The following is a 25,701-nucleotide window of genomic DNA, read 5'->3' on the forward strand; positions in this document are numbered from 1 at the left end:
CCAATAAAGGTCATTTTGATAGGAAAATGAGCTTGTCTAATAGAGCCAAACAGGAACTTAAGTGGTGGATTGACCACATACAGTACACCTCTAATCCTATCGACAGACCCAGGCACACAATAGAATTACGCACGGATGCGAGTGGGTCTGGTTGGGGAGCAACAGACATGTGCACAAACATAGGGGGACGATGGAATGAAGTGGAAAGAGAAAAGGCTGTTAAAAATGAGATAAATTATCTAGAAACCCTTGCAGCAGGATCGGCATTGAAGTCTTTTTGCTCTAGCCTGAGAAATGTTCATGTTCTCATTAGAATGGATAATACAACTGCAGTCTCAAATATCAACAATATGGGGGGCTTCAGATCTCAGGACTGCAACAATTTGGCACATGATATTTGGGAATGGTGTATTGAAAGACAAATTTGGATCACAGCCGCCTACTTGCCAGGACGGCTCAATACCACAGCAGACTTCATGTCAAGGAAGTTTAACGGTCGAACAGAGTGGATGCTTAACAAAGCCCAATTTACTGAAGTGGTAGAACATTTCGGCCTCCCTGAAATAGATCTTTTCGCTTCCATGACAGACTTAATGCACAGCTACCCAGGTATATCACTTGGCAGCCTGATCCTTCAGCAGAGAATGTAGATGCATTTACAGTGGATTGGGGTCCATTATGGTTCTATGCTTTCCCTCCCTTCTGCCTTATCCCTAAATGTCTGCAAAAGATAAGGGCAGATAAAGCCACAGGGTTGTTAGTAGTACCAAACTGGCCTACACAATCATGGTTCCCAGCACTTCAGGACATGCTGACTGAAAAACCACTTGTCCTACGTAGACATGCACAACTTCTTGTTCAACCTGTGTCTTTAATGCCCCACCCCTTACACAAACATTTGGATTTGCTTTGTTGCAGGCTTTCGGCCAACCCTTCAGGTCGCAGGGATTGAGTGAAGGGACCGTCAAGGTCATCGTAGCTTCTTGGAGGAAATGTACACGACAGCAATATCATAGCTTCATCAGCAAATGGAAAGTTTTCTGCACTACCAACAACATTAACTATCTCCAGACATCATCGGAATGGGCACTAGAATTTTTTTCAGACTTGTTCCGTAAGGAAGCCAGCTACGGTACTCTAAACTCTGCTAGAAGTGCACTGGCTTCTTTTCTGACACTCACAGACAGTTCGTTCTCCATAAGCACTCATCCTCTAATAACTAGATTTGTGAAGGGAGTCTTTCACTTACGACCCCCCAGACCCGCTACACGGAGGTGTGGGACGTTAGAACTGTCCTCAACTATCTGAGGAGGAAATCACCTGCAGCCGAACTGGGTTTGAAAGAGCTAACGTTGAAAGTGACAATGTTATTAGCGCTTCTCTCAGCACAGCGGGTACAGACATTGAATGCCTTGAGAATAGACAAGATGACATTCAAAGACAATTCCGTCAATTTCGTCATTGATGACTTGTTAAAGCACCATAGACCTGGTAATACAGGCCAAGTCGTTGGCCTAAGAGTGTACCCTCCAGACAGAAGAGTTTGCATTGTACGATACCTTCGAGAGTATCTGAGAAGGACTCAGATCATTAGGAAGGACCAAAAATATCTGTTAATAAGTTTTTGTAAACCGTATCACAGGGTTTCTACCCAAACTTTGTCACGATGGATTAAGACAGTTATGGCAGAAGCTGGGATTGACACCAGCTTGTTCTCGGCACACTCCACAAGGGCAGACTCAGCGTCTGCTGCCAAGAGGAAAGATCTGCATGTACATGAGATTTTGGCACAGGCAGGCTGGAGTAACGAGAAGACATTTCAAACATATTACGAGAAACCCCTCACGAATGAGAATGGGGGTTTCAGCCATGCAGTATTATCGTAAAAGGTAAAGCCATACCCCTTAGTGGTAAATATGGTCATTGGTACAGTTCTGTATGGCCAAAAAATGTGACTACCGTCTTCAAAGTCTCCTATTATTACTCTTATGCATCGTAGTCTCTTTCGAGATTTCCGAAATAAAATAGAAAATTTAAATGAGAACTTACCTGTTTGAAATTTAAATTGTATTTTATGAGGAAGGCGAAGGAAGAGACTACAGTCCCTCCTCTCCCACCCTTCTTCATAATCTCAGGTAGTTCTCAATAGCAGTAGGATGACTGCTGGTATTGGTATTCACATTTTTCGGAGCTACTAATATTGCTGGATGCGCGTGCGGGCTCTCCTATTATTACTCTTATGCATCGTAGTCTCTTCCTTCGCCTTCCTCATAAAATACAATTTAAATTTCAAACAGGTAAGTTCTCATTTAAAGTTTCTATAGTCATGTAAAAAATGGAGAAAAATGACCTTGACAATTATATTCTAGAATCTGTTGAGAAAATATGTGCCGTTATGTATGGGACTAGAAAATTTTTGTTTTTTTGAACATTTTTTTCAACCTCTCTGTAAAGCATTTCATTCCACAACTTGTAACTCACTGTGATGAAAGTCACAACACTCAAGAATATCAGGGGTAAGTTTCAAGTCATGAGGCAAAAAGCTCTAATTACAGGCTCTAATTAAAGACAGACATGACGTGTTACGTATGGGACAGTTACGTATGGGACACTTTGTCCCCCATTCATTTAGTGTGTGGAGAACCTTGTTTATGGGTATTTTGCATAATTATTGAAGTAGAATCAGTTGAAATTACTCAAATACTGATCCAGATTGTCAAGGGAATCAATATTCCCCGAAATCACTACCATCATAATCATATTTAATCATATTTTATATTTTTATAACCAACCTGAGTATGCATGCCCTGTATTTTTATCAGGATCACTTGTTAACTACTATAAAAAACTGAATAGTAAAGTGTTTACTTCCATTGATGAAGGGCAGTTTGCCATTCAATTTCAATAAAAAACAACTTGACATCACAAGAAATATCAATTTTAATAAATATGCAATACCTGCTGCATGGAACCCCAGTGATCAAATAAATACTAGATGTCTGTCTAGCGATCAGGTTGTTGATTCGAGTCACACCTCAGTATGTATACCCATGACTTTTGTCGTGGCTACTACTAACAAATGAATAACATTTTAATAACTGAGATATCCATGCAGAAATGTGGTGTCCTAATAAAAGGTGGGTCACATTTTTCATTAGGACCACTTTGTTTTACTTTGTATTTGTTTGTTTTTTGATATCTCAGCCATTTCAAATTGGATCTTCATCAAATAATCTTTGAATTCCTCTAGTCCTAGAATTGTATGTTCTTTGATAATTCATATTTACGAGTAGTTTCCAATCATCTTGTAAAATGTTGAAAACTGAATCTCCATTTTTACGAAAACTATACCATCTCTTTAATGCTGATTTTCATTTTGGCATCTCCCTTCCCCCTTTCAGAAAATTGTTCAGTCAAGTACATGTATTGTTTTAAGTGTCTATAACTCATATTAATCAAATATAATTTGCTTTCCTTTGAATAAATATGAATTTTTGTAAATGTCCCATGCGTAACACTGTATTATACATTTATGCAAATGAAGCCCTTGAAATTTGCATAATTCTGAAAATTGTTCAGTCAAGTACCGTACATGTATTGTTTTAAGTGTCTATATTATTAAACTCAAAAGTAGCTGGAAAGTTGGGATGCTTTCTGCGCAGGATGATTGACGATTTGTGTACTGGGAGACCTTCCCAGCTACAATTTGTAGCTACATCCATTCACATGCAATATGTATGAGGATGTCTCATACTTATCGCATTTGTCCCACACGTGACATTATTTAATTGCCTTATAAAAAATATGTGACCCGCTACAACAAAAAGGTCCTAAAGTCGCGCACGGTCGAAGCCGTGAAAATCGAGTTTGAAGTCAGAGCATTAAAATTGGTCAAAACTTACAATTTTCTGATTTTGATATATTATTGGAGTCTAACATGTCTTCTATCATCTGTCAAAATTTTAAAGCAAAATGGTGAAAGGAAAGACCAAAAAATAGCGTTTTTCTGAGCCATGTTTTTTGGCGTTTCAACGAAGCAGAAACCGGTTCGAAAATTTGGATTGAGCACCACAGATAGGTTCCGCCCCTAACAACGACCAGAGTGATCTCATTGGTCAGTTTGCTGCTTGCTGCTAACCGAAGCGTGAAGCTCGCACACTGCCCAGTCGACTGGTGCGTGCGGGCGGGGTGTGCTATGCTCAGCCGCTTCTCACATCCTGGTCACTGATTGGTTGGTGAGGAGACCGCCGACGCTGATGTGCTTGAATGAACTCTTCGGGGGTTGCTAGGGCTTACCTTCTACTGTCCAGAGGTGAAAACTGACTTGCGTGTCCCTTGATCGCGATTGCGTCGAAAGGAAGACTTTTAGGGCACTTTTCTCGAAGCAGTGATTTTCCAGACGTCTCAACATGCTCTCTTTTAAACATCGATATCTCCGCAGCCGATTATTTTTTATAAAATGTGTTATATGTCAAGTTAAAGCAGAAAGATTAGGGGATTATACCATGCAATTTTCAAATAATCGACCTCTCCCGACTTTAGGATCATTTTGTTGTAGTGGGTCACATATTTCTTTTACTATTTTTTCTTCTTTCTGTGGTATTTAACTTCTTTAAACAATTAATTAGAACTTCCCAAAGGGCATTCAAATAACCTTAGAAATTTCAGAAAAAACCTAAAAAAATGACCTCAATTTGTTACGTATGGGACATCTCATGATAGGACACAAGCTAATTTGCATACGTAATCATTTGCGTAAGTTAAATTATTTGATGAACTTCTTATGTGCACATATTAATCAAATATAATTTGCTTTCTTTTGAATAAATATGAATTTTTGTAAATGTCCCATGTGTAACAATGTATTTTACATTTATGCAGATGAAGCCCTTGAAACTTGCATGAATTTACATAATAACATATTTTCCTCCCTGGAAGTCAAAACTTCAACTCATAAGCTTCAAAATGATACCAAACATGTCAATATTAAGCAAAGATGAAATTTTGCCTTCTGAGGGGACCTTATCTTGGAATTGCCCTACTGCTTTCCGGGCAGCGACACTACCACCAGGCTATCCTTGGTTGCTGGCAGTGACATGATGAACATAGAACAAATACCCAAGCTCTGAAATTTGACATCGTTATGTTAAGTAGTCCAAGGCAGACAAGGCATTAATATGCAAGAGAATATCAAGTAGAGGGTGGAGGTTGAGGTTTGAATTTCCTTCAATTTGCCTTCTTCTGACAAATGAAATTTGTAAGATCACAACTGCTGATCTGTAATTTAACAAACATGTCGGAAAAAAGGAACCACGGACTCGAACCTGTCACCCAAGTACTGCATTCCGGGCAGCGACACCACCAGGCTATCCCTGGTTGCCGGCACTGACATGATGAACTTGGAACAAATACCCAAGCTCTGAAATTCTGACATTGTTATGTTAAGTAGTCCAAGGTGGAGAAGGCATTGTTGTCGTTAAAGTTCATGTGCTCACTCATGCATGACATCTGTCAACATAATTATGTATCAATGGAAAGAGAAAGAGTTCTCCTTTCCTCACAACTATCATTGTGCTCCCCATAGCTGACAAATACATTATGAAATAGTAGCACTCCAAAGTTGGATTGCTTTTTTGTCCCCGCCAAACGAGATCGAGCAGGGGACTATGAAACGGGCTCCGTATGTGTGTGTGTCCGTCCGTCCGTCCGTCCGTGTGTCCGTGTGTGTGTCCGTGTGTGATCAAAATCTTCAATTTGCTACTTCTCTGTCATTTATGAGCCAATTTTAATTCTGTTTGCTTTATATGATAGCACTACAAGGGAGCTTTGAAACTTCTACACAGAATTTCAGTCGTGACCTTTGACCTTGACCTTTGACCTATATTGTACATTTTGCTACAAAATGCTACTCCTTCGCCATTTCTATTAATAAACCCAATTTCGATTCCGTTTGCTTTATATGATGGCACTAGGTGAGGGCTTCAAAACTTCTACACAGAATTTTGACCTTTGACTTCTTTGACCTTTGACCTTGATTTTTGACCTATATTGTACATTTTGCTACAAAATGCTACTCCTTCGCCATTTCTAACCTGATTTCGATTCCGTTTGCTTTATGTGATGGAAATAGGTGAGGGCTTCAAAACTTATACCCAGAATTTTGACATTTGCCTTCTTTGACCTTTGACCTTGATTTTTGACCTATATTGTGCATTTTGCTACAAAATGCTACTCCTTCGCCATTTCTAACCCGATTTCGATTCCGTTTGCTTTATGTGATGGCAATAGGTGAGGGCTTCAAAACTTATACACAGAATTTTGACGTTTGCCTTCTTTGACCTTTGACCTTGATTTTTGACCTATATTGTGCATTTTGCTACAAAATGCTACTCCTTCGCCATTTCTAACCCGATTTCGATTCCGTTTGCTTTATGTGATGGCACTAGGTGAGGGCTTCAAAACTTCTACACAGAATTTTGACCTTTGCCTTCTTTGACCTTTGACCTTGATTTTTGACCTGTATTGTACATTGGCTACAAAATGCTACTCCTTCGCCATTTCTAACCCGATTTCGATTCCGTTTGCTTTATGTGATGGCACTAGGTGAGGGCTTCAAAACTTTACACAGAATTTTCACCTTTGCCTTCTTTGACCTTTGACCTTGATTTTTGACCTGTATTGTACATTGGCTATAAAATGCTACTCCTTCGCCATTTCTAACCCGATTTCGATTCCGTTTGCTTTATGTGATGGCACTAGGTGAGGGCTTCAAACCTTCTACACAGAATTTTGACCTTTGACTTCTTTGACCTCTGACCTTGATTTTTAACCTATATTGTACATTGGCTACAAAATGCTACTCCTTCGCCATTTCTAACCCGATTTCGATTCCGTTTGCTTTATGTGATGGCACTAGGTGAGGGCTTCAAAACTTCTACTCAGAATTTTGACCTTGATTTTTTGACCTATATTGTACATTTTGCTACTAGATGCTACTTCCGGCGGGGACATATATTACGCACCGCATAATTTCTACTTTTCCTTGTTATTATTATCACTTTTTTGATATCTCAGCAATTTGAAAACCATTTTTCATCAAATAAACATTGAATCCTTCTTAAGATTACATGCTCTTTCATATTTCATTAAAGAGGTTTCTCATTATCTTACTTCGGATTAATCAATTTCGAATCCCCACCTCAACTAGTACTGATGTACAGTCCCATTAATGTGAAAATCAGTAGAACTAGCTCTGATGACAGGAAATGAGGAAGAGGAAAGTTGTAGAATAAAAAATGTACTGGTGAACTAATATTGTAATAGCTCATACATGCATAGCTTTGGTGAATGGTTTTAGGAGGGATGATTAAAATGTTTAATTGTAATCAAAATTATGAAGTCAGCTTGTCTTGGTACTCATTGAGTATTTGGATGATAGAATTTGATACTAATACCAGCAGTGAGCATTCTTGATATGAATTAAGTAGGTATCACAATATGGGAAATGTTCAGTGCTCCACTCTGTTAAGGCAGTATCAAAGTTCACTTGAAGTGACATAAATCAGCGCCCGCTGTTGGTACGGTGGTGTCTAGCATCAATTGTTATTTATGACGCAGTGACTCATATTTGTTCCAAACATTGACCAAAGTACATGTACGTAAAGCAGGTACCGGTACTTGTTGATAATTGATATCTTGTGGCTGTCATTGCACTGTAGATTGTGACTGATATTGTCCTTGGTAAGTTAACTGTCAAGTGCATCTAATATTTTGTGCTCTATTTGTTGCAACAGAGCATTGTACATACTGAGGTCTGTGAATGGTACATGTTTTGGAATGGGTGTGATACATGCATGTGTTGGTGCTGTACATTGCCCAGGAAGGTATATTGCATGGCATTCTCCCACTGTACAATGGCTGTGCACTGTAGACCTACAATGTACCAAAACATGAACTCTTGTACGCAAAGCATTTCAGTTTCTCGGAAGAGATCTCATAGTCATTGCCAAGTTTATTTTGCTATACATTACCTCAGTTCTATTCTCATACTCATGAAACAAGGAAGTGGCTTAACGTGTTTGTATTCCAAGGATGTACTTGCTTGTGACATATTATCTGCTCTCCATTATCTAGCTTTATGAAAGGATTCAAGTTATCACTCAGCTTTTTTATTTTCATTGCTTTTTGGGGCATCTAGATATATTTTGTACCGGTAGTTGATGTGTGTGTGTGTGTCTGGTATGTATACACCACATACAAAACTATGATTTTTGCACAATGTACTACTTTGATCAGAATATTATTTATAATATGAAAATAATGTAACAAGTTATAACAGTTAAGTAATAAAAATCAGTCATGACTTAAAAAGCAATGGTGATATAATGAACATACAACCAAGGCTGCCTCATCATATTTCCTAAGCTGTGAATTCTTCCTGAGGGCCCTGCCACTGTATATCACTGAAGCTTTGCCCTTGTTTAATGTTGTACTTAAACACACATCAAGTGATTTTGTGTAGGTGAAATATCCTGTCCAAAAATCAGCACAATAAGGAGTGAGGAATTACAGATCTTTGGGATGTTTCTTTGTTGCTATTGTTGAGTAGAGTAATGCAACAATTGGTTATAAACGCAGTTTCGTTTTGGCTAGAGCTTTCACTTTGATGGGCTACTATTTCATCAATTGTCATCTACCATGTATGCACAGCACAGTGTTGGCTGTGAGGAAAGGGGAAGTTGTCATCTTTCTGTTGGTACCTAAATATGTTAACAAATGACACGCATGATTGTGAGCACATGAACTTTAAAGACAACTATGACAAATTGCACTTTTTCCAAGTTTGAGTGTCACATGAAGGAACAATGAATGTCTCACTGAATGGAAGAGATCTGTCAATGAAAGTAGCTGAATGGGTCAGCCTGTACGAATGCAGGTTTACATTGACGGTTTGTGATTTAATAGGGTTTCTTCTAACATTTTATGGTCCATAACCTATAATATGCCCACCTGTCTGATTACTTGGTCACTCCCACAAAGGCCAACCCACATAGACCATTTTTCTCTGTTGATATTCAACACATAGCTCGCAGCGACAAACCATGTCTTGAATATGAAGAGAGAAAATGGAAAATAGGTTAGCCTTTGTGGGAATGACCAATTCCAGTTGTCAACAATGTGGCCATGTTGAAGGTTATGAACCATAAGATGGTAGAAGAAACTCTAAACACAAAACTGCATGATTGCAGGCTGGCCTCTTAATTTAATAACCACTTTCATTGACAGACCTATCTCATCCATTCACTGAAACATTCATTCCTTCACGATAACACTCAAACTTGGAAAAAGTGCAGTTTGTCATTGCTGAGGTTTGAATTTTCTTCAGTTTGTCTCTCTCCAAAAAATGAGATTTGTAAGATCGCAACATCTGATTTGTAATTTAGCAAACATGCCGCAAAAAGGAATCATGGGACTCGAACCTGTCATCTACTGGGCAAGTCCAAGATAACGCGCTCGTCACATATGAGACACTCAGCGACTTTTATGACCTGAAAAATAGTGTTAATGGCCTTTGATCATATTGAACTTTATCATGGTGATTGATATCTAGGAGAAGTATTTTATTTCGGAAGTCTCGAAAGAGACTACGATGCATAAGAGTAATGATAGGAGAGCCCGCACGCGCGTCCAGCAATACGTTCGCGTTCGTTCCAGCCGACAGGAGGTTCTCCTACATAGCTCCGCGGTTTGATTTCTATCCATTAATTCATCGCCTTCAATTTCCCTCTCGCGAGGAAATTTTGCTTCGCCGGTCATCCGGAACCAACTGAGAAGTGTTTTGACGCATCTTTCGAGCCTAAACTTTACGGGGGCTCGATGAATATGAGCTCGAAAGAGCAGCACGATCCTTCCTTCGCTTTACGTGCTACACGTGGACAGGAGGTACTGTATGTGCCACGAAGAAAGAGTTACCACCACCAGCGCCTCCCTCCGGCGATGCCGGTACGGCGCACGTACAGAAGAATGTGAGCATCGGAAAGGCTAAGGCTCAAGATTCGGGGAAGAAGCAGATGAAGAAAATTCCAAAAAAAGCTCCTCATACGGTATCAAAAGCCCCTTCCGAGGATCGGGCGTCTACCTCCGGGGACGTTACTTCTCGTGTAGACAAACTTGAATATCTCCTCGCCGAAGTGGTGAAACACCTTCCCCAATCGCATGATAAAACCACTAGCCGTGCTGCTGTGGTACATACACGTACACGGTCTACACCAAAATGTACAGCGGAGGATTTTTCCCGCTTGCCTACTAACGTCCGCCATTTTGTTGGGGACGATTTTGATACGTCTGACGACACAGAGCGTGATGGACTGTTCGATTTTGACGAAGGGGTGGAAGAGGTTCCCCCTGCTGCACAGCTACCACCGTTGGCAGCCAAGTATGCTATTCCCCTCGGGATTGGGGAGGCAGTTGATGAGGACATCGCAAAATCGGTGAACTACTTTATTGGCAACAAACTAGAAGATAAAGCCATCGAGGAAACGGTTGAAAAATACCCCCCACCGAGCAACTGCCCCCACCTTGATACACCTAAAGTGAACGCTCCCATTTGGGAACACCTGCAGTCCGTCACGCGTAATCGAGATCTGAAATTACAGAGAGTGCAGAAATGTCTGACTCGCGGTATTGGGGCTCTTCTTCGCTCTCTCGACGCGCAAGATATCTCTGAGTCTCAGCAAGACGCACTTGCCCTATTGAATAACGCACACTTCGAACTGAATTGCGTGCGGAAGGAGCTGATTAAACCAGACATCAACTCGGAATACGTGCATCTCTGTAAGCCTTCCACACCAGTCACGCAGCTGTTGTTTGGTGACGATCTCACAAGACAGATGAAAGATCTAAAAGAACAACACAAGGCCTCTGCTGGGGTCATGAGGACCCAGCAGAAACATACTTCTCGTCCGAGCGGCTCTTTCCATCCGTACAGACGGCCCTTCAACAGCGGAGCTCGCCGGCAGGCTCGCGATGCAGGCTGGACGGGCTCGCGTAGTGCTGCAGCATCACGCTTCGTGCATGGAACGGCAAATCATCCTTTTTTAGACCAGCGCTACCAGGGGAAGTCGCGACCTCCCCCACAGCAACGGCCGCAGAGCAGAGCTCATCCACAGGCCAGAAGCAAGACTCCCCACAACAAGTAACCCAACAGCCCTCCTCTGAAGAGGTAGGAGACATTGATTCAACAGATTGCTCATTTGATATGTCAGTAACTGACCATGATGCATTGCTACCTTATCTATGGATAGCCGAACAGGCTGCTGAACAGTATTCTAGATCTACTCCTCGATTTACTAGATCTGTAGAATCTAGACCTACCACTTCATGTGTACATGACCGTCCAGTTGGAGGTTGACTGAGGCTTCATGCATGTAATTGGGAGAAGTTAACTTCAGATCCCACAGTACTACAAGCTGTGAATGGCTATAAACTTGAATTCAAGCCTGAATGTTTTCCACCTGAAAGGCTTAAACCTTTGGTTCAGTTCAAAGTAAAGAATGAAGATTTGGCCAATATCCAAGCTGAAATTGATTCACTGGTAGCCAAGAATGTTATTGAACCTTGTTCACATGAAGCAGGAGAGTTCATCTCTAACATTTTTACCCGCCCTAAGAAGAATGGCAGCCTTCGTGTCATTCTTGACCTCTCAGAGTTGAACAAAAGCCTAGTCTATCAGCATTTCAAAATGGATTCCATCCATACAGCAATGCAATTTATCACACCAGATTGCTTTCTAGCCTCAGTCGACCTTCAGGATGCTGACTATTCAGTACCAGTTGATCCACAGGATAGGAAATACCTGCGATTTGTGTGGCAGGGCAAACTTTGGCAATATTGCGCACTGCCAAACGGGCTTAGTACAGCACCGTGTTTGTTCACAAAGCTTCTCAAACCAGTTTTTGCTCATCTGAGAAGAGCAGGTCATATGGTAGTGGGATACCTAGATGATACTATCATTATTGGGAAGAGTGAGGCTTGCACTCAAAGAGCAGTCGATGCTACGACTGATCTCCTCGAAGACTTGAAGTTTCTTGTCCATCAGACTAAATCAGTGTTAAAACCCACTAAAGAAATCACCTTTTTGGGATTTGTCCTTAACTCTGTGAGCATGACAGTTACTCTTCCTGAATCTAAGAAGGAAGATATCATTGCTGAGTGCACAAGTCTGTTGAATGCCACAGACCCCTCTATCCGAGAAGTGGCTAGAGTGATAGGGAAACTGATTGCTACTTTTCCTGCAGCCCAATATGGGCCCCTCTACTGTATACAAAATCTTGGAAAAAGAGAAGATTTTGGCATTGAAGGCCAATAAAGGTCATTTTGATAGGAAAATGAGCTTGTCTAATAGAGCCAAACAGGAACTTAAGTGGTGGATTGACCACATACAGTACACCTCTAATCCTATCGACAGACCCAGGCACACAATAGAATTACGCACGGATGCGAGTGGGTCTGGTTGGGGAGCAACAGACATGTGCACAAACATAGGGGGACGATGGAATGAAGTGGAAAGAGAAAAGGCTGTTAAAAATGAGATAAATTATCTAGAAACCCTTGCAGCAGGATTGGCATTGAAGTCTTTTTGCTCTAGCCTGAGAAATGTTCATGTTCTCATTAGAATGGATAATACAACTGCAGTCTCAAATATCAACAATATGGGGGGCTTCAGATCTCAGGACTGCAACAATTTGGCACATGATATTTGGGAATGGTGTATTGAAAGACAAATTTGGATCACAGCCGCCTACTTGCCAGGACGGCTCAATACCACAGCAGACTTCATGTCCAGGAAGTTTAACGGTCGAACAGAGTGGATGCTTAACAAAGCCCAATTTACTGAAGTGGTAGAACATTTCGGCCTCCCTGAAATAGATCTTTTCGCTTCCATGACAGACTTAATGCACAGCTACCCAGGTATATCACTTGGCCGCCTGATCCTTCAGCAGAGAATGTAGATGCATTTACAGTGGATTGGGGTCCATTATGGTTCTATGCTTTCCCTCCCTTCTGCCTTATCCCTAAATGTCTGCAAAAGATAAGGGCAGATAAAGCCACAGGGTTGTTAGTAGTACCAAACTGGCCTACACAATCATGGTTCCCAGCACTTCAGGACATGCTGACTGAAAAACCACTTGTCCTACGTAGACATGCACAACTTCTTGTTCAACCTGTGTCTTTAATGCCCCACCCCTTACACAAACATTTGGATTTGCTTTGTTGCAGGCTTTCGGCCAACCCTTCAGGTCGCAGGGATTGAGTGAAGGGACCGTCAAGGTCATCGTAGCTTCTTGGAGGAAATGTACACGACAGCAATATCATAGCTTCATCAGCAAATGGAAAGTTTTCTGCACTACCAACAACATTAACTATCTCCAGACATCATCGGAATGGGCACTAGAATTTTTTTCAGACTTGTTCCGTAAGGAAGCCAGCTACGGTACTCTAAACTCTGCTAGAAGTGCACTGGCTTCTTTTCTGACACTCACAGACAGTTCGTTCTCCATAAGCACTCATCCTCTAATAACTAGATTTGTGAAGGGAGTCTTTCACTTACGACCCCCCAGACCCGCTACACGGAGGTGTGGGACGTTAGAACTGTCCTCAACTATCTGAGGAGGAAATCACCTGCAGCCGAACTGGGTTTGAAAGAGCTAACGTTGAAAGTGACAATGTTATTAGCGCTTCTCTCAGCACAGCGGGTACAGACATTGAATGCCTTGAGAATAGACAAGATGACATTCAAAGACAATTCCGTCAATTTCGTCATTGATGACTTGTTAAAGCACCATAGACCTGGTAATACAGGCCAAGTCGTTGGCCTAAGAGTGTACCCTCCAGACAGAAGAGTTTGCATTGTACGATACCTTCGAGAGTATCTGAGAAGGACTCAGATCATTAGGAAGGACCAAAAATATCTGTTAATAAGTTTTTGTAAACCGTATCACAGGGTTTCTACCCAAACTTTGTCACGATGGATTAAGACAGTTATGGCAGAAGCTGGGATTGACACCAGCTTGTTCTCGGCACACTCCACAAGGGCAGACTCAGCGTCTGCTGCCAAGAGGAAAGATCTGCATGTACATGAGATTTTGGCACAGGCAGGCTGGAGTAACGAGAAGACATTTCAAACATATTACGAGAAACCCCTCACGAATGAGAATGGGGGTTTCAGCCATGCAGTATTATCGTAAAAGGTAAAGCCATACCCCTTAGTGGTAAATATGGTCATTGGTACAGTTCTGTATGGCCAAAAAATGTGACTACCGTCTTCAAAGTCTCCTATTATTACTCTTATGCATCGTAGTCTCTTTCGAGATTTCCGAAATAAAATAGAAAATTTAAATGAGAACTTACCTGTTTGAAATTTAAATTGTATTTTATGAGGAAGGCGAAGGAAGAGACTACAGTCCCTCCTCTCCCAACCCTTCTTCATAATCTCAGGTAGTTCTCAATAGCAGTAGGATGACTGCTGGTATTGGTATTCACATTTTTCGGAGCTACTAATATTGCTGGATGCGCGTGCGGGCTCTCCTATTATTACTCTTATGCATCGTAGTCTCTTCCTTCGCCTTCCTCATAAAATACAATTTAAATTTCAAACAGGTAAGTTCTCATTTAAAGTTTCTATAGTCATGTAAAAAATGGAGAAAAATGACCTTGACAATTATATTCTAGAATCTGTTGAGAAAATATGTGCCGTTATGTATGGGACTAGAAAATTTTTGTTTTTTTGAACATTTTTTTCAACCTCTCTGTAAAGCATTTCATTCCACAACTTGTAACTCACTGTGATGAAAGTCACAACACTCAAGAATATCAGGGGTAAGTTTCAAGTCATGAGGCAAAAAGCTCTAATTACAGGCTCTAATTAAAGACAGACATGACGTGTTACGTATGGGACAGTTACGTATGGGACACTTTGTCCCCCATTCATTTAGTGTGTGGAGAACCTTGTTTATGGGTATTTTGCATAATTATTGAAGTAGAATCAGTTGAAATTACTCAAATACTGATCCAGATTGTCAAGGGAATCAATATTCCCCGAAATCACTACCATCATAATCATATTTAATCATATTTTATATTTTTATAACCAACCTGAGTATGCATGCCCTGTATTTTTATCAGGATCACTTGTTAACTACTATAAAAAACTGAATAGTAAAGTGTTTACTTCCATTGATGAAGGGCAGTTTGCCATTCAATTTCAATAAAAAACAACTTGACATCACAAGAAATATCAATTTTAATAAATATGCAATACCTGCTGCATGGAACCCCAGTGATCAAATAAATACTAGATGTCTGTCTAGCGATCAGGTTGTTGATTCGAGTCACACCTCAGTATGTATACCCATGACTTTTGTCGTGGCTACTACTAACAAATGAATAACATTTTAATAACTGAGATATCCATGCAGAAATGTGGTGTCCTAATAAAAGGTGGGTCACATTTTTCATTAGGACCACTTTGTTTTACTTTGTATTTGTTTGTTTTTTGATATCTCAGCCATTTCAAATTGGATCTTCATCAAATAATCTTTGAATTCCTCTAGTCCTAGAATTGTATGTTCTTTGATAATTCATATTTACGAGTAGTTTCCAATCATCTTGTAAAATGTTGAAAACTGAATCTCCATTTTTACGAAAACTATACCATCTCTTTAATGCTGATTTTCATTTTGGCATCTCCCTTCCCCCTTTCAGAAAATTGTTCAGTCAAGTACATGTATTGTTTTAAGTGTCTATAACTCATATTAATCAAATATAATTTGCTTTCCTTTGAATAAATATGAATTTTTGTAAATGTCCCATGCGTAACACTGTATTATACATTTATGCAAATGAAGCCCTTGAAATTTGCATAATTCTGAAAATTGTTCAGTCAAGTACCGTACATGTATTGTTTTAAGTGTCTATATTATTAAACTCAAAAGTAGCTGGAAAGTTGGGATGCTTTCTGCGCAGGATGATTGACGATTTGTGTACTGGGAGACCTTCCCAGCTACAATTTGTAGCTACATCCATTCACATGCAATATGTATGAGGATGTCTCATACTTATCGCATTTGTCCCACACGTGACATTATTTAATTGCCTTATAAAAAATATGTGACCCGCTACAACAAAAAGGTCCTAAAGTCGCGCACGGTCGAAGCCGTGAAAATCGAGTTTGAAGTCAGAGCATTAAAATTGGTCAAAACTTACAATTTTCTGATTTTGATATATTATTGGAGTCTAACATGTCTTCTATCATCTGTCAAAATTTTAAAGCAAAATGGTGAAAGGAAAGACCAAAAAATAGCGTTTTTCTGAGCCATGTTTTTTGGCGTTTCAACGAAGCAGAAACCGGTTCGAAAATTTGGATTGAGCGCCACAGATAGGTTCCGCCCCTAACAACGACCAGAGTGATCTCATTGGTCAGTTTGCTGCTTGCTGCTAACCGAAGCGTGAAGCTCGCACACTGCCCAGTCGACTGGTGCGTGCGGGCGGGGTGTGCTATGCTCAGCCGCTTCTCACATCCTGGTCACTGATTGGTTGGTGAGGAGACCGCCGACGCTGATGTGCTTGAATGAACTCTTCGGGGGTTGCTAGGGCTTACCTTCTACTGTCCAGAGGTGAAAACTGACTTGCGTGTCCCTTGATCGCGATTGCGTCGAAAGGAAGACTTTTAGGGCGCTTTTCTCGAAGCAGTGATTTTCCAGACGTCTCAACATGCTCTCTTTTAAACATCGATATCTCCGCAGCCGATTATTTTTTATAAAATGTGTTATATGTCAAGTTAAAGCAGAAAGATTAGGGGATTATACCATGCAATTTTCAAATAATCGACCTCTCCCGACTTTAGGATCATTTTGTTGTAGTGGGTCACATATTTCTTTTACTATTTTTTCTTCTTTCTGTGGTATTTAACTTCTTTAAACAATTAATTAGAACTTCCCAAAGGGCATTCAAATAACCTTAGAAATTTCAGAAAAAACCTAAAAAAATGACCTCAATTTGTTACGTATGGGACATCTCATGATAGGACACAAGCTAATTTGCATACGTAATCATTTGCGTAAGTTAAATTATTTGATGAACTTCTTATGTGCACATATTAATCAAATATAATTTGCTTTCTTTTGAATAAATATGAATTTTTGTAAATGTCCCATGTGTAACAATGTATTTTACATTTATGCAGATGAAGCCCTTGAAACTTGCATGAATTTACATAATAACATATTTTCCTCCCTGGAAGTCAAAACTTCAACTCATAAGCTTCAAAATGATACCAAACATGTCAATATTAAGCAAAGATGAAATTTTGCCTTCTGAGGGGACCTTATCTTGGAATTGCCCTACTGCTTTCCGGGCAGCGACACTACCACCAGGCTATCCTTGGTTGCTGGCAGTGACATGATGAACATAGAACAAATACCCAAGCTCTGAAATTTGACATCGTTATGTTAAGTAGTCCAAGGCAGACAAGGCATTAATATGCAAGAGAATATCAAGTAGAGGGTGGAGGTTGAGGTTTGAATTTCCTTCAATTTGCCTTCTTCTGACAAATGAAATTTGTAAGATCACAACTGCTGATCTGTAATTTAACAAACATGTCGGAAAAAAGGAACCACGGACTCGAACCTGTCACCCAAGTACTGCATTCCGGGCAGCGACACCACCAGGCTATCCCTGGTTGCCGGCACTGACATGATGAACTTGGAACAAATACCCAAGCTCTGAAATTCTGACATTGTTATGTTAAGTAGTCCAAGGTGGAGAAGGCATTGTTGTCGTTAAAGTTCATGTGCTCACTCATGCATGACATCTGTCAACATAATTATGTATCAATGGAAAGAGAAAGAGTTCTCCTTTCCTCACAACTATCATTGTGCTCCCCATAGCTGACAAATACATTATGAAATAGTAGCACTCCAAAGTTGGATTGCTTTTTTGTCCCCGCCAAACGAGATCGAGCAGGGGACTATGAAACGGGCTCCGTATGTGTGTGTGTCCGTCCGTCCGTGTGTCCGTGTGTGTGTCCGTGTGTGATCAAAATCTTCAATTTGCTACTTCTCTGTCATTTATGAGCCAATTTTAATTCTGTTTGCTTTATATGATAGCACTACAAGGGAGCTTTGAAACTTCTACACAGAATTTCAGTCGTGACCTTTGACCTTGACCTTTGACCTATATTGTACATTTTGCTACAAAATGCTACTCCTTCGCCATTTCTATTAATAAACCCAATTTCGATTCCGTTTGCTTTATATGATGGCACTAGGTGAGGGCTTCAAAACTTCTACACAGAATTTTGACCTTTGACTTCTTTGACCTTTGACCTTGATTTTTGACCTATATTGTACATTTTGCTACAAAATGCTACTCCTTCGCCATTTCTAACCTGATTTCGATTCCGTTTGCTTTATGTGATGGAAATAGGTGAGGGCTTCAAAACTTATACCCAGAATTTTGACATTTGCCTTCTTTGACCTTTGACCTTGATTTTTGACCTATATTGTGCATTTTGCTACAAAATGCTACTCCTTCGCCATTTCTAACCCGATTTCGATTCCATTTGCTTTATGTGATGGCAATAGGTGAGGGCTTCAAAACTTATACACAGAATTTTGACGTTTGCCTTCTTTGACCTTTGACCTTGATTTTTGACCTATATTGTGCATTTTGCTACAAAATGCTACTCCTTCGCCATTTCTAACCCGATTTCGATTCCGTTTGCTTTATGTGATGGCACTAGGTGAGGGCTTCAAAACTTCTACACAGAATTTTGACCTTTGCCTTCTTTGACCTTTGACCTTGATTTTTGACCTGTATTGTACATTGGCTACAAAATGCTACTCCTTCGCCATTTCTAACCCGATTTCGATTCCGTTTGCTTTATGTGATGGCACTAGGTGAGGGCTTCAAAACTTTACACAGAATTTTCACCTTTGCCTTCTTTGACCTTTGACCTTGATTTTTGACCTGTATTGTACATTGGCTATAAAATGCTACTCCTTCGCCATTTCTAACCCGATTTCGATTCTGTTTGCTTTATGTGATGGCACTAGGTGAGGGCTTCAAAACTTTTACACAGAATTTTGACCTTTGACATCTTTGACCTTTGACCTTGATTTTTTACCTATATTGCACATTTTGCTACAAAATGCTACTTCCGGCGGGGACATATATTACGCACCGCGTAATTTCTACTTTTCCTTGTTTTTAAATTTTTTTATATGCCTTGTATACTGTAGGTTAATCTCCAATCATACCTGTATTTCCATACGATGCATTAATCATATAGTATTGACTGGCCTCGAGGGAGATACCAGAAAATATTCTTTCAGTGCGGGTAATGTTTATCTGGTATCTCCCTCGAGGCCAGTCAATATCACAATTACAACTGTATTACCTATCCCCTAGGTAAATTAGGAAAATATGTGAATAAAGCTATACAAAGGCTATACGCTGTGATATAGATCAAGCCACATTTGACTACCTGTAGATCATCACCATCATGTCGAATAATTGACAAATTGTTCAGCAATGTAAATCATTCAACTCCAACTTCCAAGATACATTTGTAGTTGTAACAGGCGAACTTCAAACATCTGAACGTATTTACTCTTTATTTTTGCTTCTATTTCAATTTGGAGAGTTGACTGATGGTCACTGTGTAGTTACATGTATTTAGCACAAATGGACTAATCATTGTTTGACGCGTAGTGCTGCTGGAAGTGGTCGACCTTGTATGAGTTGATTTATTGGCGTTCTTCAGCGGTGCATGTAGCCCACACCAGCGACGTCCTTGAATGTCTTCTCTTTGTGGTCGACCGGAATGTTTACATGTAAAGTGATTGGCGAGACCGGGATGCTCGTGATATGCTCTAATGTTGCCTGCTGACCTCCACGACCCTGCAAAATACCAACTGCAATTGCCTCGCAAAACTACCTCATATACAATGTAGGTAATAATCTCTGATGTCTAATGTTGCAGTCCTGGTACTGATCAGTCATTTTGGGGGTTGTATAAATGCCTCGTAATGGTAATAATGTGAGTTTCAGCTGCTGTACAGTGTCATGTTGGTTCATGATGAGTTTCTGTTTAAGGGCAAGTCCAAGATAACGCGCGTTACGTATGGGACATTCAGAGACTTTTATGACCTGAAAAATAGTGTTGATGGCCTTTTATCACATCAAACTTTATCATGGTGATTGATATCTAGGAGAAGTATAATCATGTAAAAAATTCAGAAAAATGACCTTCACAATTATATTCTAGAAGAGAAAATATGTGCCGTTACGTATGGGACCAGAAATATTTTGTTTTTTTAAACATTTTTTTCAACCTTAAAACTCTCTGAAAGTATTTCATTCTACAACTTGTAACTCACTGTGATGAAAGTCACAACACTCAAGATTATTAGAGGTAAGTTTCATGTCATGAGGCAAAAAGCTCTAATTACAGGTTCTAATTAAAGACAGACATGACGTGTTACGTATGGGACAGTTACGTATGGGACACTTTGTCCCCCATTCGTTTAGTGTGTGGAGAACCATGTTTATGGGTATTTTGCATAGTTATTGATATAGAATCAGTTGAAACTACTCAAATACTGATCAAGATTGTTAAGGAAACAATATTTCCCAAATATTTACGATCATAATCATATTCAATCATATTTTCATTATACCCCCGCCAAACGAAGTTTGAAGGGGGTATATAGGAATCAGCGGACGGTCGGGCGGTCGGGCGGTCGGTCCGTTGCAAATCTTGCGTCGCGAACTACTTCCTCAGTTTTCAACCGATTCCCATAAAACTTGGCACAGATGTGTGCCTTGGGTTGTAGATGTGCAAGACATATTTTTTGACAGTAGCCAAAAATACGTTGCCATGGTAACGGCATATTATGGGCAAAAATGGGTACAAATCTTGCGTCGCGAACTCCTCCCACAGTTTTTGATCAATTTTTATGAAATTAGGTACAGATGTTCATCTGAATATGTTAATGTGCAAGACACATATTTCCGCAGTGGCAATAAGTGCGTTGCCATGGTAACGGCATGTTATTGGTAAAATATAGGGCAAAATGCTTCATGGCAAAACTGCTTCATCAGTGTTCTTCCAATTCTCATGGAATTCATATTGAATGTTTGTCTTAGGATATAGGTCAGCATGACACATTTCTTGACAGTGACAAAAAGTATGTTGCCATGGTAACAGCTCACATATTATGAGCCAAAATGATGGAAAATTTTGTGTTGCAAACTACTTCCTCAGTTTTTGCCCAATTTCCATGAAACTTGGTACAGATGTGTGCCTTTGGTTGTAGATGTGCAAGACGCATTTTTCGACAGTACCCGAAAGTACGTTGCCATGGTAACGGCATATTAATGGCAGAAGATCAAGGAAAGATCTTGCGGATTTAACTACTTCCTCAGTTTTTTGACCAAAGCTTATGAAATGTTGTTTTGACCAAAGCTTATGAAATGTTGTTTGGCGGGGGTATAACCAGTCGCTGTAGCGACATTTCTAGTATTTTTATGACCAACCTGAGTATGCATGCCCTTTGTCCCCCATTCTTTTAGTGTGTTAAGAACCATGTTTATGGGTATTTTGCTAATAAATAATTTTGCAGAATACCCATAAACAAATTTTTGCATAATTATTTAGGTAGAATCAGTTGAAATTACTCAAATACTGATCCAGATTGTCAATGGAACAATATTCTCCAAATATTTTACCATCATAATCATATTTAATCATATTCTATATATTTATGACCAACCTGAATATGTAGGATGCCCTGTATATTTATCAGGATAGTTACTACTAAAAAATTGAATAGTATTGAAGTGTTTACTTCCATTGATGAAGGGTAGTTTGCCATTCAGTTTCAGTAAAAAACAACTTGACACAAGAAATATTAATTTTGATAAATATACAATACCTGCTGCGTGGAACCCCAGTAATCGAGTAGATACGTGATGTCTGTCTAGCAATCGGGTCATTGATTCGAGTCACACCTCAGTATGTATACCCATGAATTTTGTCGTGGCTACTACTGAAAACTGAATAAGGACACTTTGTTTATCACTTGCAATATAAAAAAGAAAAATGACACAAAAAACACTCATTTGAAGTAATATCTTCATTATCATCACATTCATGTGTTATACAATGCAGCTACAACGTAGCTAGAGCTCTACATTGTGTGGTGAACAGTACCCAGTAGTAGTTGAACTGCAATTTTTCAGTCTGCTTGTGTATTCGGTTTCAGTACCCTTTAAATCAGAGGTCCCTACTTACAGGGACTGTATAGTTCTGGTTCAGATGGGAATTCTGATTTCAACTTTTACAAGATAATTAGCACTTCTTTTATGAAATATTTAAATAGCATACAATTCAAAGAGGAATTCACAGTTAACACAACAAAAATCCGTTTTGAAATGGCTGAGATATCCAGAAACCTGGTGTCCTAACAAAAGGTGGGTCCCTTTTTTATTAGGACCACTTCATTTTACTTTGTATTTGTTTGTTTTTTGACATCTCAGTCATTTCAAATTGGATCTCAATCAAATAAACTTTGAATTCCTCTAGTCTTAGAATTGTATGCTGTTTAATAATTCATATAATCGGTTTCCAATCATCTCGTAAAATGTTGAAAACTGAATCCCCATTTCTACAAAACTATACCATCCCTTTGATGCTGATTTTCATCGTCTATTTTGCCATGTCCCCTCCCCCTTTCTGAAAATTGTTCAGTCAAGTACATGTATTGTTTCAAGTGTCTATAACTCAAAAGTAGCTGCAAAGTTGGGATGCTTTCTTCAGGATGATTGACCATTTGTGTACTGAGAGACCTTCCCAGCTAGCTACATGCATTCACATGCAATATGTATGAGGATGTCCCATACATAACATTATTTCATTACCTAATAAAAAATATTTCTTTTACTATTTTTTCTTCTTTATATGGTATTTAACTTCTCTAAACAATAAATTAGAACTTTCCAGAAGGGCATTCAAATAACCTTAGAAATTTCAGAAAAACGTAAAAAGATGACCTCAATTTGTTACGTATGAGACATCTCATGATAAGACACGAGCTAATTTGCATAATCATTTGCATGATCCCTAAATTTTCATGCCAAGTTAAACTATTTAATGAACTTCTTATGTCCACATATTAATCAAATATCATTTGCTTTCTTTTGAATAAATATGAATTTTTATAAATGTCCCATATGTAATGCTGTGTTTCACATTTATACAAATGAAGCCCTTGAAATTTGCATAAATTTATATAATAACATTTTTTTCCTTCATGGAGTTCAAAACTTCAACTCATAAGCTTCAAAATGATACCAAGCATGTCAATATTGAGCAAAGATGAAATTTTGCCTTCCGAGGGGACCTTATCTTGGACTTGCCCTTATTAATCATTTTGTTTGCCTGCTTGTTCTTTCTTGAAATGCAGAGATCCCACATCAAAGAGACTACAATGGCATTGACTGTTGAACTGGAGCAGTGCCCTGGAAATACCCTAGTTGACCGAAAAATATCAGGTCAGAAAGACATACATGTCACTAGTGACATGCAGCTTACAGACTGCAATGTATCGAGGGATGCTTGCTTCAGTGATGATGAGTTCGAAGAGTTCATCAAGGGAGTTAGGAATGAAGAGGAAACAACACAACGACAACGAGACAGTTTGGAGAAAATTACCCTGGACATGCTGGAGCAGGAGTCTCTGCGAAAAGGAGATGATGTCGTGGAGATGCTGCATATCATGGAAGGGGAGGAAAAAGAACTGCAAGAGGAAAAAGAACAGCAAGAGGTGAAAATTTATATATAGTACAAATTTGACTAAACACCTGTTGCACCACAGCCTTCAATGTTATTCGACCAGTTTCAGGTGGCACTGCCATGTTTGTGCAAAAACAGAGTTATTTGAGCCCATTTCACTTCCAATCAGTTGTTTCCTATACTGCCACAAAAGCCATTTTATCCTTGTTAACAGAAATTTCATCTTAACCCATCATATATACATGCTAGGGAACATTGCAGTACAATTTGACATTGCAGTCTATGAATTTGGTGTGGTAACCATGAAACTGTAGTTACATACTGATGCGTGTTGACCAGAGTACACATTCCAGTATGAAGTCTAATGAGTTGCTTGCTAACCCTTTGCATCCCTCATGTGTGCCAATGGTGCAAAGGATGTCTAATTTGGAGTGAAATTTTAGTGTCTTGTATATATAAATCCAGACTTTTAGGCTTCAATTCAAACTATGAGAAACATCTACAAATTACAAATGCAATCTAAATATTAGCTAGAAAAGCACTCTAAGAGCGTAGACCTTCGCCAAGCAGCTACTTTCCACCGATGATCTTGCTCTTCCCAAAGAGATTTTTCTCCTCTCCACCACTTTAGTTTACCCATAGGTACAGTATACATGCTGAAAAAAATCGCCTGATTTCCCAATATAGAAGCCTTTGTTACGTCATAAACCCTCAGCTGCACAGCGCGCCTCGCCCTAGCAGAAACTAAAGCACGCACTTCAGTGCGCGTTTGAAAACCTCAAAAATGCGCAGCTTGAACTCCCAAGTTCATTGACCCTACCTGTCAAAATATAAAAAATCCTTCATAAACTCGCAAAAAATTATTGGATCACTACCAAAATTTAATCATTTGTTACTTGTGTCATTTTCATCCTTTACTGCAAGTTTCATCTAAATCCGTTCACAACTTTTTGAATTATTCCCTCGGCGGAGGTAATAACAACTTATAGTTTCTAACAATCTTATATTTGACTGGCTAGCCTTCATCCACTACTGTTGACTTTCTGGAGCCGAATGATTCTTGTCATGCCTTTGTTGTCCTTATGGTAATGCTTTTGGATTGCTGGAGCATTTTACAATACAACATGTATCAAGAATTTATATCCAAAGCAGGGTTAGACTGCCTGATCCCAATTGCTTTGTTAGTGGATGAAAAGTTATTCAAATATGAGGTCGGTTGAAGTCTGATTTTATTGTGATACATCTTTCCCCAACAGATGATTTTAAATGTATGTGTGTGTGTCAGACTTATTAGCTAAATCGAAACAAATTAAGGAAACTGACCAGAAGTATTTTAAATGAATGAAAATAAGCAAAGAAATTTGGGATTCCTTTGGAATTCCAAACTGAGGACTTTGCCAGATTCCTAGACCAATAGAGCACCAGTGTAGTAGTCCGGAGGTCTCTCACATGAATGGAGACGGAATCCCATTTTCTTTGCTCATTTTCATTCAAATTCATTAAATGTATTATTATTTTTGTTATTATTATTATTATTATCATTATTATTATTATTACTGTTATCATTGATATTATGCTTATTATGATAGTAATTATTATTATTGTTATTATTATTATTATTATTATTATTATCATTATTATTATTATTATTATTCGACCAGGTAAACAATATAGGATACATATCGTAACATTACAAACATGAAACAAAAACCAGAATGAACATTACAAAGGGATATGTACTGTACTGTACATGTTACACAAAATGAAAATGAAATAAATGGAGACAACATGAGAGTCAGGGCACACAAAAGTAAAAACATTTACTATTGCCTGTAGGCAACCGGCCT

General features: G+C 39.2%; 1 protein-coding gene and 1 pseudogene across 1 annotated transcript in view; both read left to right on the forward strand.

Annotated features, from left to right (window-relative positions):
- The window catches only part of LOC140244020 (uncharacterized), a 64,617-nt gene that overhangs the window by 18,198 nt on the left and 20,718 nt on the right, over positions 1-25,701 (forward strand). The window contains exon 2 of the mRNA XM_072323672.1: positions 23,526-23,885. Within this exon, the coding sequence (XP_072179773.1) occupies positions 23,550-23,885 (336 nt within the window). The 5' untranslated portion in view covers positions 23,526-23,549. The remainder of the gene's footprint in view (positions 1-23,525; positions 23,886-25,701) is intronic.
- LOC140243796 (uncharacterized) lies at positions 9,883-11,198 on the forward strand (annotated as a pseudogene).

The sequence above is a fragment of the Diadema setosum genome, chromosome 20 (genome assembly GCF_964275005.1).
Source record: "Diadema setosum chromosome 20, eeDiaSeto1, whole genome shotgun sequence".
NCBI lineage: Eukaryota > Metazoa > Echinodermata > Echinoidea > Diadematoida > Diadematidae > Diadema > Diadema setosum.